The following is a 15,182-nucleotide window of genomic DNA, read 5'->3' on the forward strand; positions in this document are numbered from 1 at the left end:
ATGAAATCAGACACAATTTGTCAAGTAAACAAACTATTAATCTTTAAACGGTTACAAATCCTGTATTCCGGGCATGAATGATGAATTATGTATGATAGATATTTAAGGGGGAAAAAACACCACTAACAACAAATATGTCAACACTTGTTCTGTGCCAGAGAAAACCAAGCAGTTGTTTAGCACTATACCCAAACGTTGCCATGGGTCGTTTGCTAACTGCGGTTTCTAAACCTTATCCTGCACGCTGCCTCCTTGACATTAATTAAGAACGACAGTAAATCATATTTCCAAAATCTTTGGGGGCAAAGTTCTTTAAATAACTTTTTAAAAAGACAGACTCCCAGGCTTTGTTGGGCAACGTGATTTTCCTAGCCAATCATATCGTATTACATCATTTTCCAAAGGTTTTATAAGACGTTTAATGGAGTCTCTGCGTATATTGAGTGTGTTTGTGATTTATGAAGTGTGATTTGGCAGTCTGTTTCTATGCAGTATGTGACAATGAGAAATCTGTCCATCTTGTCACAAAACCAACGGAAGGAAGAGCGACTGAAAGAGCAGCTTGGTTACAAGCCTCAGAGGTGATATCACTTACACGTTTGCGTGGATGTACGTATACCAAGACACACAACTGAATGGCGTAATCACACATGCATGAGTTTTATGACTGACAAGCACATTTTGATCCATTTACACACAGTATATGTGTCAATATCCTGTATCGTCATGCATATATAGAAGAAACTCAAGCAAAACATTGTGCACGGCTATATGTGGCATATAAACACTCATGCCACGTGCCAGGCTCTGTTTCTCTCTCAGGGTTCCTCCATTACAGTGGCTCATCCTCTTACAGCATACAGATGTAACAACTGTCGCAATATCTGCAGCTTCAATCCCGTTTGACACACTTGCTGTGCCATGACAATGTGCCTCCAGCACCGGAACCCTGGCCATGAGTTAAAGTGAGTGCCCACAGGCGTCTATGTTATCAGGCTCGGTCACATTGGCACCTCCCTTGGCACGTATTAGTGAAAAGCAGGGTGGTATCTGAGGATAATGAATCTGGGATGTTACTGAACCCCATATCCAGAGCAAACGCTGGGGTCAACATAGAATGCTAGTGTGGTTAATTGGTTTCGGGAGATAACAGATTTGGATTATTGTAGCACGAAGAGACAAACAAAGCTAATAGTTTCAGGGTCACAGTTTGTCTCAACAGCTACGCGCTCTTAAAAACTGTCCTCGCGAGAGAGCATTTTGCAAGTCTTTCCCTGTTCTTTGTCTTTGTGAAAAGTGCAAATTCCTAAATATGATTACGTCACATGTATGAAGACCTCAGATGACCCAACACCTGTAAGTAGGATTTCACAATCCCTTGAGACGATTTTTGATAATGCCAACTCTGAATAAACATATACTGTAAAACTGCTCAGTTCTTTCTAAGGATGCTTTGAAGCAATGTGTATAATAAAAAGTTCTATACAAATAAGTATGTATTAAATCAAACTTGCTTGAGTTGATTATACATGTATAAATCCATTACTGTGAATAAGTGCATTAACATACATAAAATACATGAAAGTGACGTGACATTCAGCCATGGTGACCCATACTCAGAATTTGTGCTCTGCTTTTAACCCATCCGAAGTGCACACACACAGAGCAGTGAACACACACACACACACACACTGTGAGCACACACCTGGAGCAGTGGGCAGCCATTTATGCTGCAGCGCCCGGGGAGCAGTTGGGGGTTTGATGCCTTGCTCAAGGGCACCTAAGTCGTTGTATTGAAGGTGGAGAGAGAACTGTACATGTACTCCCCCCACCCACAATTCCTGCCAGTCCAAGACTCGAACTCACAACCTTTCGATTGCCAGTCCAACTCTCTAACCATTAGGCCACAACTTCCCACATGATGAAATGTGTAATGTGCCCTGTGCCCTACATTTTTACCCATTTTCACCCATAACATGATTCATTTCTTGTTAACACCTAAATTTAAATGCTAGAAAATAGACTTAAGATTTTGCAGTTATTTTCTTGCAGTGCTTAGCCTTAGTTAACCCAGGATCATTTTCTTTAAATATATAAGCTTTATTACTTAAAGAAACATTGTCTTCAGAACTGCGATGTCATTTGACTCTGAAAAAGCCTTCCCACATGTCCTCAAAATCCAGGTTTTGTATCTCCTTTCAAATGCCCGGAACAGCAATAATTCTTTGTAGCTGGCAGTCATATGCTGCAATTAATTTCAGCTGTCAAACCAAGCGGCACATCACTCTAATTCAAAGACTAGATGAGATGTCATTTGCTTTTCATACTTACTTTTCATTACTTCATAGTCTAGTGTCCATAAATTATTCAATCTAAGCATTTTACATCATAGATTATTTATGCTTTGTAGCACTTTGACAAATTGTATTGTGACAGCGGTGCCAACAGAGAATTCTTGAGAACTGGATATGAAGTGGAATGTCATTCAAATTCATTCGGAGTTCGGGGGACGATTCAGCTTGTGTGCTCAGTTGTGTAACAAACATTCCCCAGCCCAGGTGTTTACAACGTCTCCCTCAAAACATATGATAATCAATTGTTTATATCAAGGCTTCAATTCACTTTCTACCCCAGCCGTAAGAAATTTTCACTCTGAGCCAATATAAACTGAACTCGACAACAGATGAGAGTCAGAATAGAAATAGAACTGCTTATGTTTATCTTTGCTTTAGGTTTTGTTTCTTTTCATTGCTGAGGAGAATGCTGGGTACGTGCCACCCCACGGAGCGAGCCAGTGTTTAAGTGGGCTCCTGGGACATGGAAGAGATTTGAGCACAAACAGTAAACGCTCTTATGAAATCTGCCTGCAATCTTACACTCATTGGCGTACTCTTTTGCTTTATTTTCATGAGAGGCTCGTCCTGAGGGTTAAGTCACCCGGCAGAGCAGAACATTGATCCACCAATCGAAGATGTGGGTTGTGCATGGCACATCTCCTCCCAGGCTGTTTAAAGCACTTAGAGGTATAGAAAACAGTGGGTGTACATATACAGTATTCACGGATTACAGACTCGCATGTGCGTTTGTTCTGCCAATACCACTCGAATACGTCTACAAATGCGGTGCAGCTGTTGTTTGAAATATTACTGACCTATTGGTGATTCTCATCTCATTTTTCTTCTCTCGGTGACCGGCCGGATCTGCAATAGCAGGCCACAGCCACTTGGGAGTGGTACAGAAATTGTCTTCAAATATTGATTTTTAAACCAAAAGTGATGTTGGGTCAGACCGTGTATCAGGTTCATCCTCAGAGCACGGCGGCCTCTCGGGATGGCAAGCAGACATTCGATGTCTGCATCAGGATTTAGCGGCTTTCCGGGAGAATGTCCAGACGCAAAAAAGCTTTTTTTAGATGGACCTGTAGATAACCATATGCAGACAGACACAAACACACACCTGTGCAGGAAAATAAATAACATAGAAATTGTTCACAGTCCTGGACTTTCAGTTGACCAATTGAAACGAGAATAGGATGAGCTTTTCCCAATAGAAACAGACCTAAAAATATCCCGGACCATCCCTGGAGAGGGCTGGCAGTATCCTGGGCTTCAGTAATGAGAATTTGAGATGGCACTCGACCCTGTCTCCCAAGGCTCAACACTGGAATCACAGTGGGTCTGATACATTCATCATAGCTCACAAAGCAGACGGTTGGAGTCTGAAGGGGCTTTGAAGCCCGGAAGACGTCTGGGCAGGCCCAGGGCGAGCATGGCATACAGGGCTGTCTCGTAGAGAGAAAACCTCATTCGACACTTCACAAGCCACCAGAGCCCTGAGAAAGACATACAGAGATAAAGGCACAATGAACAGCGTCCTTTCTGAAAGTTCGATCCAACCCCTGGAAAAGGTAACACTCAGCAAGGGCGAACAAAAGTACCAATTAGAGTTCAGAATTCAAGTTTAGGTTATAGGTTAGAGTCTGTGAAGGAACTCGCTGAGATTAGAAAACCAATGATGAATGGTGGAGCTGATTCTATTTCAAACTTTATTACGATGCAGTATTGGGCACGAGTTATGCCTCTTCACATCTGAGCTTATCTTTAAACATGTTCATTATCTCAGTCAGCACATTGCTAGCATGTTTTCAGAACTTCACAGAGTAATTTTGAGAGGTTCACGGTGAAGACAGAAAACAAAGTTAAAAGCGAGGAGGTTCCTTGTTTAAAAGTGCTCTAAGTAACTTTCTGGAATCGTATACTGCACCTAGTGGCATAGATGTACTGTGGTATTATATAGAAGGTTGTTTTTTGTGAACTACTCCTTTAATTTAGTCTGAAACCTGCAGTGTCTGGTAATGGGGGCTGACAGCGAGTTTTATTCAGCAAGTCATGTGATCTCAACATGGTGGTCCCCATGAGGGTCTGAATAGCCCTTTGTAGAATAGAACAGCTTCTTTTAAGTAATCACAATTTTAACCATATTATTAATTTATTTAGGTGTTAAATCCAGTAAAAAATACTTAGTGCACCTTTAAGTGGTTTGTGGATAATTTTGCAGAGTAACATACAGTAGGAATTTTTAGCCAGCTGTCAGTTTAAATGTTTTCTGAAGGGGATAGCATCTGTAAAGCTCACATTACATAACATTTTACAGCAGTGAGGAGCTGTATTTTACTGCAGTTTGCCTTTTTTTATTTTACTGTTGACTACATCACTTGCATTTCTATTTGGCATTTGTGGAAGAAAGCTTAATAAATGGTTCTCTCTTTAATTCCATCTTACACTGACAGTAAAAGACCAGAACATGGAAAACATCTCCATGTGATCTTATCTAGGCCCAAAAAATCACCCTTGAATTTGTTGTTATGATCCTATTCAGCAACCCTAATTAGAAGTGCAAAATGACTTTGCTGTGTGCTGAAAGCAGATAAACAGTGTTGAACTACTGTCTCATCATCATCAACCTGACTAACACACACTTACACAAACACATAAGCTCCCAGACAGGTCTGAACTGTCCACAGTTTGTCCTACAAGTCCCACATACTAGAATCTGTCTCACAAACGCACACACATACACTCAAGAGGGCCAGTGCCATAAATCCGAAAAGTCACTTTCAGCTGACAGATGCGGTCTGTCATATGAGCACCTGTGTGTCCAGCATCTTCAGTCGAACTTCAGGTTTATACAAAGATCCTTCTCCATCCTCATATCTACTGTCAAAGCAAGGCAGCCATCTATAGTCTATACTGAGTTTGTCCATCTTTCACATGTACAGAATCCTCTGTAATGTCAGTGTCTTAAACAAGAGGGTCTTCTTTTCCATTAGGGGTTGGTAAGGAGCCGTGGACCTCTTGGTAGCACAGCCATGTTCTTGCTATCGTGTGACCTATGAATGAAAAGAGAGGTAGGATTAAAGAACATGTAACACAGTCACTGGAATGGCACCATCTGCTTTGATTGAATTAATATTTTTGTCATTTTCAGTAATGTATCTGTACTTTTTAAAAACAAAGTAATATCTAATTTAAAAAAAAAAGTTTTAAGAGGATTGTCCTTATATCTTGTTAGATTTATGTTATAGTAATACATATACTATATAGTAAAATTATACACAAAAACAATTGATTCATTTATACAATTGATAAATTATTATCAATTATTAAATATGGTTTAAAACAAAAAAAATATTTTATATACAATTAAATATTAGAAATATATATTTCTTCTAAATTATTACATTTCTATTTTATATTAATTATATATCAAATATTTTTGCAGTGTGTAAATCTCAGGCAGAGATACACTGGTGTCAGAAAAGTTTTTCTTGTTTTAAACATGAATATTATATTACATTTATATTTTCATTTACATTATTATATTACTTGTTTTACATTTATGCGTAAAATAATTGTATGCTTAAAAAAACTGCCAATGAAGTATGAAAAAATTTTAAAAAAATGCAATTTTTCTCCACTGTCTTCATCTGTAAGTCGCTTTGGATAAAAGCGTCTGCTAAATGAATAAATGTAAATGTAATGTAATGTAAATAAAATTTATTTTAAAATTTTAAATCATTTAAATAAATAGGCAGTCATATCCTAATGACTAGAATCAGACTTGTAACCCAAAGGTTGCGGGGTTCGAGTTTTGATACCGGCAGGAATTATCGGTGGGGGGAGTAAATGACCAGTGCTTTCTTCTACCTTCAATACCACGACTGAGTTGACCTGGAGCAAGGCACCAAACCCTCAGCTGCTTCATGGGTGCTGTAGGTGCCAGGTTTGGATTGATGTCTTTTATTTAAAAATTCACTTTCAATCTGTGATGTCACTTGACACAGGTGCATATTATCTGTTAGTTTGCGTGTGGTTAGGAGGTTAGGAAGAGAGTGAGTAGCTGGGATGCTCACTTTCTGTTGACCGTTTTCATTTAATTTCATTTCATTTAATGTTATTTAATTGTTTTGTTTACTTTACTATTATTCAATGCAACAATAAATCACCAGGATTTGCTGTGGAAACGCATCATCATTTACTCCCTCTACTCAGTCTCTTAGCGGTTACTGGCTGCCACTACAGGTGCCGCAGCAAAAATAGCTGCCCACTGCTCCAGGTGTGTGTGTGTGTGTGTGCCCACTCAGATGGGATTAATGTAGAGCACAAATTCCGAGTATGGGACAACATAAGAAATACAGACAGTGGAGAAGGATAATAAAAATAAATAAAGGACAGATATTCAGTGAATGGTTCAGGAGGAGAATGTAAAGATATAAGAAGGCAGATGGAAAGAGACACAATGTGTATGAAGCATGTGGTGAAGCCTGCTGGTCACTGTTCCATTTCCACTGCTATTAAATACAGAATGAATGCTCACTGGAGCAAGGCACACCCTCCCGCATCCCATCTGTGACTCGCCGCAGCCCATTGGCTACTGTGGTGGCAGAAGGCGGGGCTTAGCCCACTGCCAGTCAACTCAGCCAATAATAGACTCAATAAACAGAGTAATTAATCCAGAGCCATCATTCATTTCTCGTCTCTCCCTCTTACCAATTTAATTAGGACTCTTAATTTGAAAGTCTCAGTGGAACTCATAGCCATAATGCATTTTAATGAACACAACAGATGTTCTGCAGTTACTTTATAACTCTGAGCAATTATTCTTGTGGCACTTGTGTGTTCTCAGACACCTTTATTTCTTTAATACTTATGTGTACTGTGTGTCACACCTGCACGAAACAGCAGATACCCTGGTGTTCACCGCACAAACAGAAGCACATCTGCACATCTCCAGTTCTCATATCTAATCATTATTTCAATTTATGAGGTAGGCATTATTGTTTTCAAAACGTTCTTTCTGTTCGCAAACCTAATCTCACCGATCAATCGATTTTTAGCTTGAATTCTTATATTTTGAGCCGTTGAACCACTAGTTCAGATATGATCTGGTGCACAAATTTAATTGCAAATTGCAAAATGCCTTTTTCAAGTCAAAACTAGCATGGACCAACAAATGTTGTCTCTGCATGTTTGTCTAGGCTTGGCTTTTGAAAATTCTCCTTCGAACTTTGTAAGCTTTCTCTGTACGACTGAATTCCTTGGGGATTTATTCGCTGAGCCACAAACTCTGTGGAGTCATTGAAATGTTATATATCTTCAAGCTTTGCTCATTCTTTAATAAGTCTCTTTTAAAAAGTTTGAGTGGTGTGTCTGTCTATAACTTACTGTAGAGATGTACTGTAAAACAGAAAAAAAGTGCCGTCCCTGCAATAATCTGCCCATAAAACATGAGAACATCTGTGTTTAATTGTTGTAGAAAACCCTATGTGTGACCATTTTATCTCCTTCTTGTTCTCTCAGGGGCTTCAGAGAACACTCTTATAAAAGCAAGGCCTCAACAAAATGTTGCTTTGAAGAATGGTTTGCCTGAGAAAAAGGCATTGGGAGAATGGGCCTTCAAAGAAATGCCTTCTGAGAATACTGCTGGGGAGGGTTTTAATGGCATATATAGTAGCTCTTAGAAATGTCTAGAAAAGCTACTTTTATGGCAATTCAAAAGGTTCTTAGATTCTCTGCTCACCATGGGCAGAGGATAATATTAGTGCCAACCTGGCTCTCTTGGACTTAAATGTAGCATGTGTCAGATTGCAGCCAGGATTTAATTAGTGTGGCCCTACATTTCCTCAAGAACCAACTAAACCACATCAGCAAAATGCAACTTGCATTTACTTAGCCCACTTACCTTGGTGGTTTTGACTTTGTTACCGGTGCTGCAGGACCAACCAGTCAGGTCTGGAAGAGCTTTACACTCCTCGCCATCCAAACATGGGTGCATTTGACACCACCACTTCTGCAGCACGATGGAAGCTGAAAAAGAGACGGGGAAATTGAAATACTGAATTACTATCAACATTATTATATTCAGATTATCTATTACTGTATGCATCACTGAACATTTCTTTGAATTTCCATCAAAAGTGTCCAATTTAAATGGAGTCGATCTACTAAATGAACAAAGAATATTCTGTGTTAAAAATAATACAATTATATTGTAATTTATTTCAAATAAAGGCTTGGTCGAAGAACAGATAACTATAAAGATGACTATAACATTAACTTTAGCATCCACACAAACATACGATTAATTCTGTTTATCTTAAATGTTGCAGTTGTCGTCTACCGCTTTAAATGCTCAAGCTCTTTAAATGTCAATTTTTTATTGTTCATCAGCTGGAAATAAATCTGGAAGTGATTTTAGTCATTATTTTTATAACTGTGGCCTTGACTTTCTCATAAATTATTATTAAAACTTTCTAAGAATAGTTTTATCATCCTTGGAGTGAACAACCGGTAACAATGGAAAATTTCAGGTGTAGGTTTGACCTGCGATGGCAAGTGAAACTAAGATGACTAATACAGATCTCATCACCTCCCAGCTGAGAAACAGAGGAAAATACATGAAAAATAACGACATTTTCTCACAAACAGACACCTGCTGCAGCACAGGTTGGATAATCAGTTGTTAACACCTCACGAGAAGATTAAAAAAAAACTTCCTTTTTGCTGCCACCTTGATGTGTTATAGCACAGGAAGTCATGCTTCATTAATCACTTTGAATAGTGATATATTGGAAACAGCTTCTCCGATGTAACTACGTACATGATAAACCGCATAATGTCTTCTCAAATAAAGAATCACATCTTCTTTTTATATGTTAGGTTTCAGTTCATGTCAAATCCAGGTCTGAGAAGTCAATCAATAGCCTGTTCAAATGATGCTTATTGAGATGAGTGTGTCCATTAAAGAGCCGCTCACAAGCCCATTGTTCCCAATAACAGGAGGAGAAGCCAAAATGAGCTTTACATGGAATTATGCAAAGGAACGCACGCAAATCCTCTCAAGCATTGTGAGTGAACATCTTACACTGAGTCGGGAGTGAAAGCAGAGCTTCATACAGCATCTGTATTTGCTGATTTGGAGAGGATCTCTATATCCAAATGATTCTGTTGTAAATCAACAAAATTAGCAGTTGCAAAGGCAGTGGGATACAGTAACTACCGTGTGAGCGTCTTTCCGTCTGTGTAATGTCTGAATGCAGTTGTTCAGAGAATCAGTGGGTGCGTAATTAGCATTAATGTGGGCATTATTAGCTATAATGGCAGGCTTAGGAAAGGATGTTTTCATTACCGTCGAAAGCTCTCCATAATTTGGCTTGCGTGAGTGTGTTGTGAAACTAAACAATCACACCCACAACAAAATGAGTGCATTATTTTAGTTACCATCCAAAAGCAACTGCAAGATACACATTGAGCTATCCACAAAAAGCAGATGAATATGACCAAAGTCGTGATTCAAATTCGTATTAAACACCTATTCTTCAACTCTGTTACCCAAGTTATTATCAGACAAAATTATCAAAGAAATACTTTTCTTGAATTTAGCAGAACAATAAGTCAACATTTGGTCCCAAACTGCCAAGTTTGACACTGACATGGCTAATGAAAATTTAGCTTAAAGGAATATGTTACAGTTTATAATATATCACAGGTTGACAAATAACACAGAATGTTATATTTTATAGCACATGATAGAGCAGGTGTTTTAAACTGAGGATTTGAAACTTCCCCAAAGAAAAAGGCCAGTTGAGCTGCTAAAGCTTTTCAGGAGTTAAATGGCTTTAGGTTTGCAATTGTGGACACCTTTATCTGAACCTCTTTTCAGCTTTTCCTCACCAAATCTCCCACTCCAACATTTAAGCATTTAACTGGATAGAGTTTGGCCAAAGCCCAAATACTTGGGAAGGATTTTTCTTGCTTTAGTGATGGAGTGGCAAGAGCAACTGCAAGACATTGATGGTCCTTCTATTTCCAGTAATGAAAAGCCCTATCTGAGGATATGAAGGCACTCATTTAAGCTTTGATTTCCTGTATGGCAACTTGTAGTATTTAGACAGTGTCTTTGCAACAGATGTGAGAAACTATCCAGGGTACAGAAATATTTGTGCTACCCCGTTTCTGTTCTGTGTTTGAAATGTGTCTGACATCATGTGGCGGCTGTGGAAACTGCAGGATAAGATGCCGGCAAGCAACTTTGTAGGGAAAAGGAGAGAGAGGGAGACAGATTGGAAAAAAAAAAAAACTGACAAGAGGGAAAAGCAGAGAGCAAGATGAAATGGGAACAGCATGTCAGACATCTTGAGAAAGTGCCTTACTGTCTGTCTTTTCTTGTTTGTGTTTGTAATTGTTGGCACTGGGGTTTGTGGCATGTTGTAGGGCCTGGTAAGGGAAACCCAGCATGTGGTAATCATGAGATTTTCTCTCAAACACACACCCCTTGCCACTGTTGTCAAAATGATGCATATGTCACAATGAGAGATGAAAGGAAAAACAATCAGCATTTCAACTTGTGTGCTTGCAAACTTAATATTTGCATATTTAAGGAGTTTCATATTAGTCAAGCCATTGTAAATTGACTTGAACAGCGAACATTGATCTGTTTATTTTAGCATCTCGACACAGCAGCACTAACTCAAGCAATGGTGTGCATTTGGGCTCTTCAAACTATCCAGTTATCCAACCAATGGCAGAGGAGGGCGTATTTGAGAAACCTGTTTGAAAACCATCATGATAATCTTCCATATGAACACAACGTTTGTGAATTTTATAGAGCTTAAATAAAGTCTTCAATGTCACCATCACTAAGCTTTCACCAACTCTTTCAGTCTTAAAAACAAAACAAAACAAAAACATTTTTTGAAAGTTTGAGTTCAAATCGTTTGCAGAAATGCAAAAATGACAAGAATCTGAAAAAGTGGGCTATTGAGTAAATGAGTTTTCCTAGATGACTCTTGTAGTGCCTTTTAACCATTTGTTAGCAACTGCATTTGTCAAATAACCAAAGGGGTTATTACTGATGTATTTTGCATGTTGTAGAATAAAACATGAAAATATCTTGAGCTTGTGGTAACCCCATTCCTTATTTCAGACATTTAACCAAAATCCCATGAAAAAAACTAAATGACTAGCAAAGGAAAAAGAAGAGCTAATATGCTAATTCATACTAAAAATGCTAACAATCCCTGCAGCACTCTGTTGTTTCAATTCCATGTATTGACACTTGCAGCACAGAAATTACACAGTACAAATTTAATTATGTTTTCCGGCATCCAGAATTCAGCACGCTTTGGTGAATGAATCTAGCTCATACAGTAAATGATAATAAATGTACTACACCGAATGTGAGTACACAACAAAGCTACAAAAACACAAACCTGCACATTTTGTAGTATTTGAGACTAATGGGATTGGTAAACAATGATGTATATCTGTACAAGTATATGCATATGTGTGCGCATCCCAACTAGCACACCTCACATTGTGGTTTATCTGGCAGAGACTCAAAACTCCTCAGTATCAATCCAAATCCATTTATACCCGTCTATTAGATTAGCCAGAACTCCGTCTCAGCAGCACAAAGCTTGAAATGACCTAATTTACAACACTATCAGCTTAGCTACAGATTCTGCCTTGACACACATTAATGCAGTGTATTAATTCAGTATCACTCTCCGCAGGCTAAAAGCACATTTGTCTCCTTAAGGATATTCCCGAAGAGCAGCGCAGAAAACACACCTGACCCCAACGACCTATTTATTAAACAGCAGGCATTCCAGCTCACGAATCCGACACATAACTCGCTGTGCATCAGTAAAGTCACTGTGGGTTTTCTCCACATCTGCCACTGCATAAATATAACTTACTTAAATATAACTTCAGCCTTATATTGGCACAAGATATGGAGAAAGGTACATGCTGGTTGTAAACACCACGAATGATAAGTCATTCACAGTGCATGTTTCTAATTGAATTCAACACTGGTGGGACTAATCACTGTTTAATCAAGTGTTTATTCAAGGACCCAGCAACAACAGATTGAATCAATGAAGAAAATTAAGCAAGAGTACCCAAAAAACTGAAAGTAATTATGTTAGAGCAGATTTTATTGGCTGAATTCATAAGGTTACCTGCAAATACCTGCAATCTACAACATTAATTCATTCTTTTATTCATTTAATAATAAATAAATAACTGATTTTTAATTTATATGTAATGATAAATTATCTATTATTTAATTATAATTATTCATTTTAAAAAAGGATATTACACAAGGAGAACACAACAACAACACGCATTTCTGATTAGTCATTTGTCTGCCCAATACCTAATGCACAGAAATTAGCGTTTATTAAAAACAATTCGACGATAAGGTGATTGACAGGCTTTAACAAATGCAACATTGGGAAATTATAAGATTTTCTAATGGTAAACGAAATACCAATTATAATGGAATACCTGCAATCTAAACCATTTATGTTTGTGTGCATGTAGGAACAGTATCTTTATTTTGTTTATTTAATATTAAGTTGCATTGTTTTAAGAAATTAAAATAATAAAGGAGAACATAACACTTGATTCTTGATTCAGTCTTATAGCCAATGCACGCAAAATGAAGGTGTTTGGAAAAAGTCTGACACTGGAAAACGGAATGATTTCTAACATTAATATGAATAAAAACTTAAACATCTAAAACGTCATCATTCATTCATTCATTCATTCATTTACAATGTACTTATTTTGACACCCCATCCATGACCATCTTTGGCAACTTACTTTTTAATAGTTTCTATTAAATAGGTTTCTTTAATAGGTCTAATTTCATGTCGCTTATATCACTCTAGTAATTTAAAAAGTAATATGTAATTTATTCATTTATTTAGTTAGTTAAAAAAAGCAGAATAATGTACTGCATGTCTGGCATGATCGCAAAGTCATTGCATTTGAATCATGGCGCTTCCTGTGGACAGATGTCTAGATGAACTAGGTGCTGGACTTATTAGACAGGGCCTTGATGGTCCTGAATGTGTGGCTGAGCAATGATTCCCAAATCACAGATGGGAGAGACTCAAAGGGGGCTCGCCTCAAGCCCCAAAGCAGAGCAGAAATCCCGGGCACACGGGGCAGAAAGAGAGGCCCACATGCAGAGTAAAGCAGCTCTCCCCACAGAGCACCAAAGGGAATCACCTTCCCTTCACTCCTTCTAATGAGATTTTAATGGTCAGGTCGGCAGGGGCCTGCAGATACTCGAGAGCTCACAGAGGAGTGACTACAGATACGGCCACAGAGTACCAAAGGACCTCTGCATCAGATGACAGAGATATTTAATCCCTTATTTATTACATTCTCATTGATTCTGAAACTAACTGATTAGCCTTAAGAAGGTATCTAAGACTGCTCTACTGAAGGTTTCAATTAAGTTTCTTTCAGCTCTTTCTCAGACTCCTCTCTTGCACTCACTAATGTTTTAATGATATGTGAATGGGAAATGTGCCCTCTAATGGCCAAACAGAAGAACAACACAATACAAATATTGAATACAGTAAAAGAAATAGGATCTTCAAGTTACTTTGTAATAAATCACAGGAAAATCACAATTACTCCCATCTACCATTTCTTTTCTTAAAACTTATTTTATTTTTAAAAGTTTAAATATATTTCTCAGTATCTGCTGTTTAAAGCAGAACTGTGTGGTATACAAAGTGCACATTTGCAGGACAAAAACACAGATTTTTATGTTTGCTTGAGAATATAAAAAAAAGGTAAAAATGTTGCTTGCACTTGCTAAACTAGATTCTAGTTAAACTGCAGACAAACCATGAGCCATAAAGCACAAACTGCTAACAATACACATTATTAAAATACTGTTATAATAAAGTTGGTTTTGGTTTTATATACAGTATATATATATATATATATTATATATATATATAATTTTTTTTTTTTTTTTTTTTTTTTTTAAGAAGTCTCTTTTGCTCACCAGTTACATTTATTTATAACAATAATAACATGTAAATTTAAAATGTAAAAAAAAATTTTTTAAATATATTTAAAATGTCATTTATATATTCCTGTGATGCAAAACAAAATTTTCAGCATCGTGTCACATGACTTTAGTGTCACATGATCCTTCAGAAATCATTCTAATATGCTGATTTGATGCACAAGAAACATTTATCGTTATTATCAATGTTTAAAACAGTTGTGCTGCCTGTTATTTTTGTCGAAATGATTTTTGCTTTACACACATGGGAACTTTGACACAGAACTGATGAAAGTGAAAGTGAAGTGAAAGTGAAGTGACATTCAGCCAAGTATGGTGACCCATACTCAGAATTTGTGCTCTGCATTTAACCCATCCGAAATGCACACACACAGAGCAGTGAACACACACACACTGTGAGCACACACCCGGAGCAGTGGGCAGCCATTTATGCTGCGGCGCCCGGGGAGCAGTTGTGGGTTCGATGCCTTGCTCAAGAGATGCCTTGCTAAGTCGTGGTATTGAAGGTGGAGAGAGAGCTGTTCATGCACTACCCCCACCCACAATTCCGTCCGGCCCGAGACTAGAACTCACAACCCTTCGATTGGGAGTCCAACCCTCTAACCATTAGGCCACGACTGATGCCATATAATATGACATAAAGCTTTCTATCATACTACACCACTACAAAAATAGCTTCTTTCTGGAAAACCTACACAGTTTCTAAGCTACTGAAAAGTGTAGTTAGTCATGTCACTACTTCTTGTTAGCTACTCTCCAACTCTGTGCTGAGTATTAGATATTTA

At 37.9% G+C, this 15,182-nt stretch overlaps 1 protein-coding gene across 1 annotated transcript in view; it reads right to left on the minus strand.

Annotated features, from left to right (window-relative positions):
* Nucleotides 1-4,127: 4,127 nt before the first annotated feature.
* Nucleotides 4,128-15,182, minus strand: part of LOC113055685 (protein FAM19A4-like) — a 36,728-nt gene continuing 25,673 nt past the window's right edge. The window contains exons 5-6 of the mRNA XM_026222080.1: nucleotides 8,242-8,366; nucleotides 4,128-5,389 (exon numbers count right to left, since the gene is read on the minus strand). Of these exons, the coding sequence (XP_026077865.1) occupies nucleotides 5,378-5,389; nucleotides 8,242-8,366 (137 nt within the window). The 3' untranslated portion in view covers nucleotides 4,128-5,377. The remainder of the gene's footprint in view (nucleotides 5,390-8,241; nucleotides 8,367-15,182) is intronic.

This window comes from Carassius auratus, chromosome 36 (genome assembly GCF_003368295.1).
Source record: "Carassius auratus strain Wakin chromosome 36, ASM336829v1, whole genome shotgun sequence".
In the NCBI taxonomy this organism is placed as follows: Eukaryota; Metazoa; Chordata; class Actinopteri; order Cypriniformes; family Cyprinidae; genus Carassius; species Carassius auratus.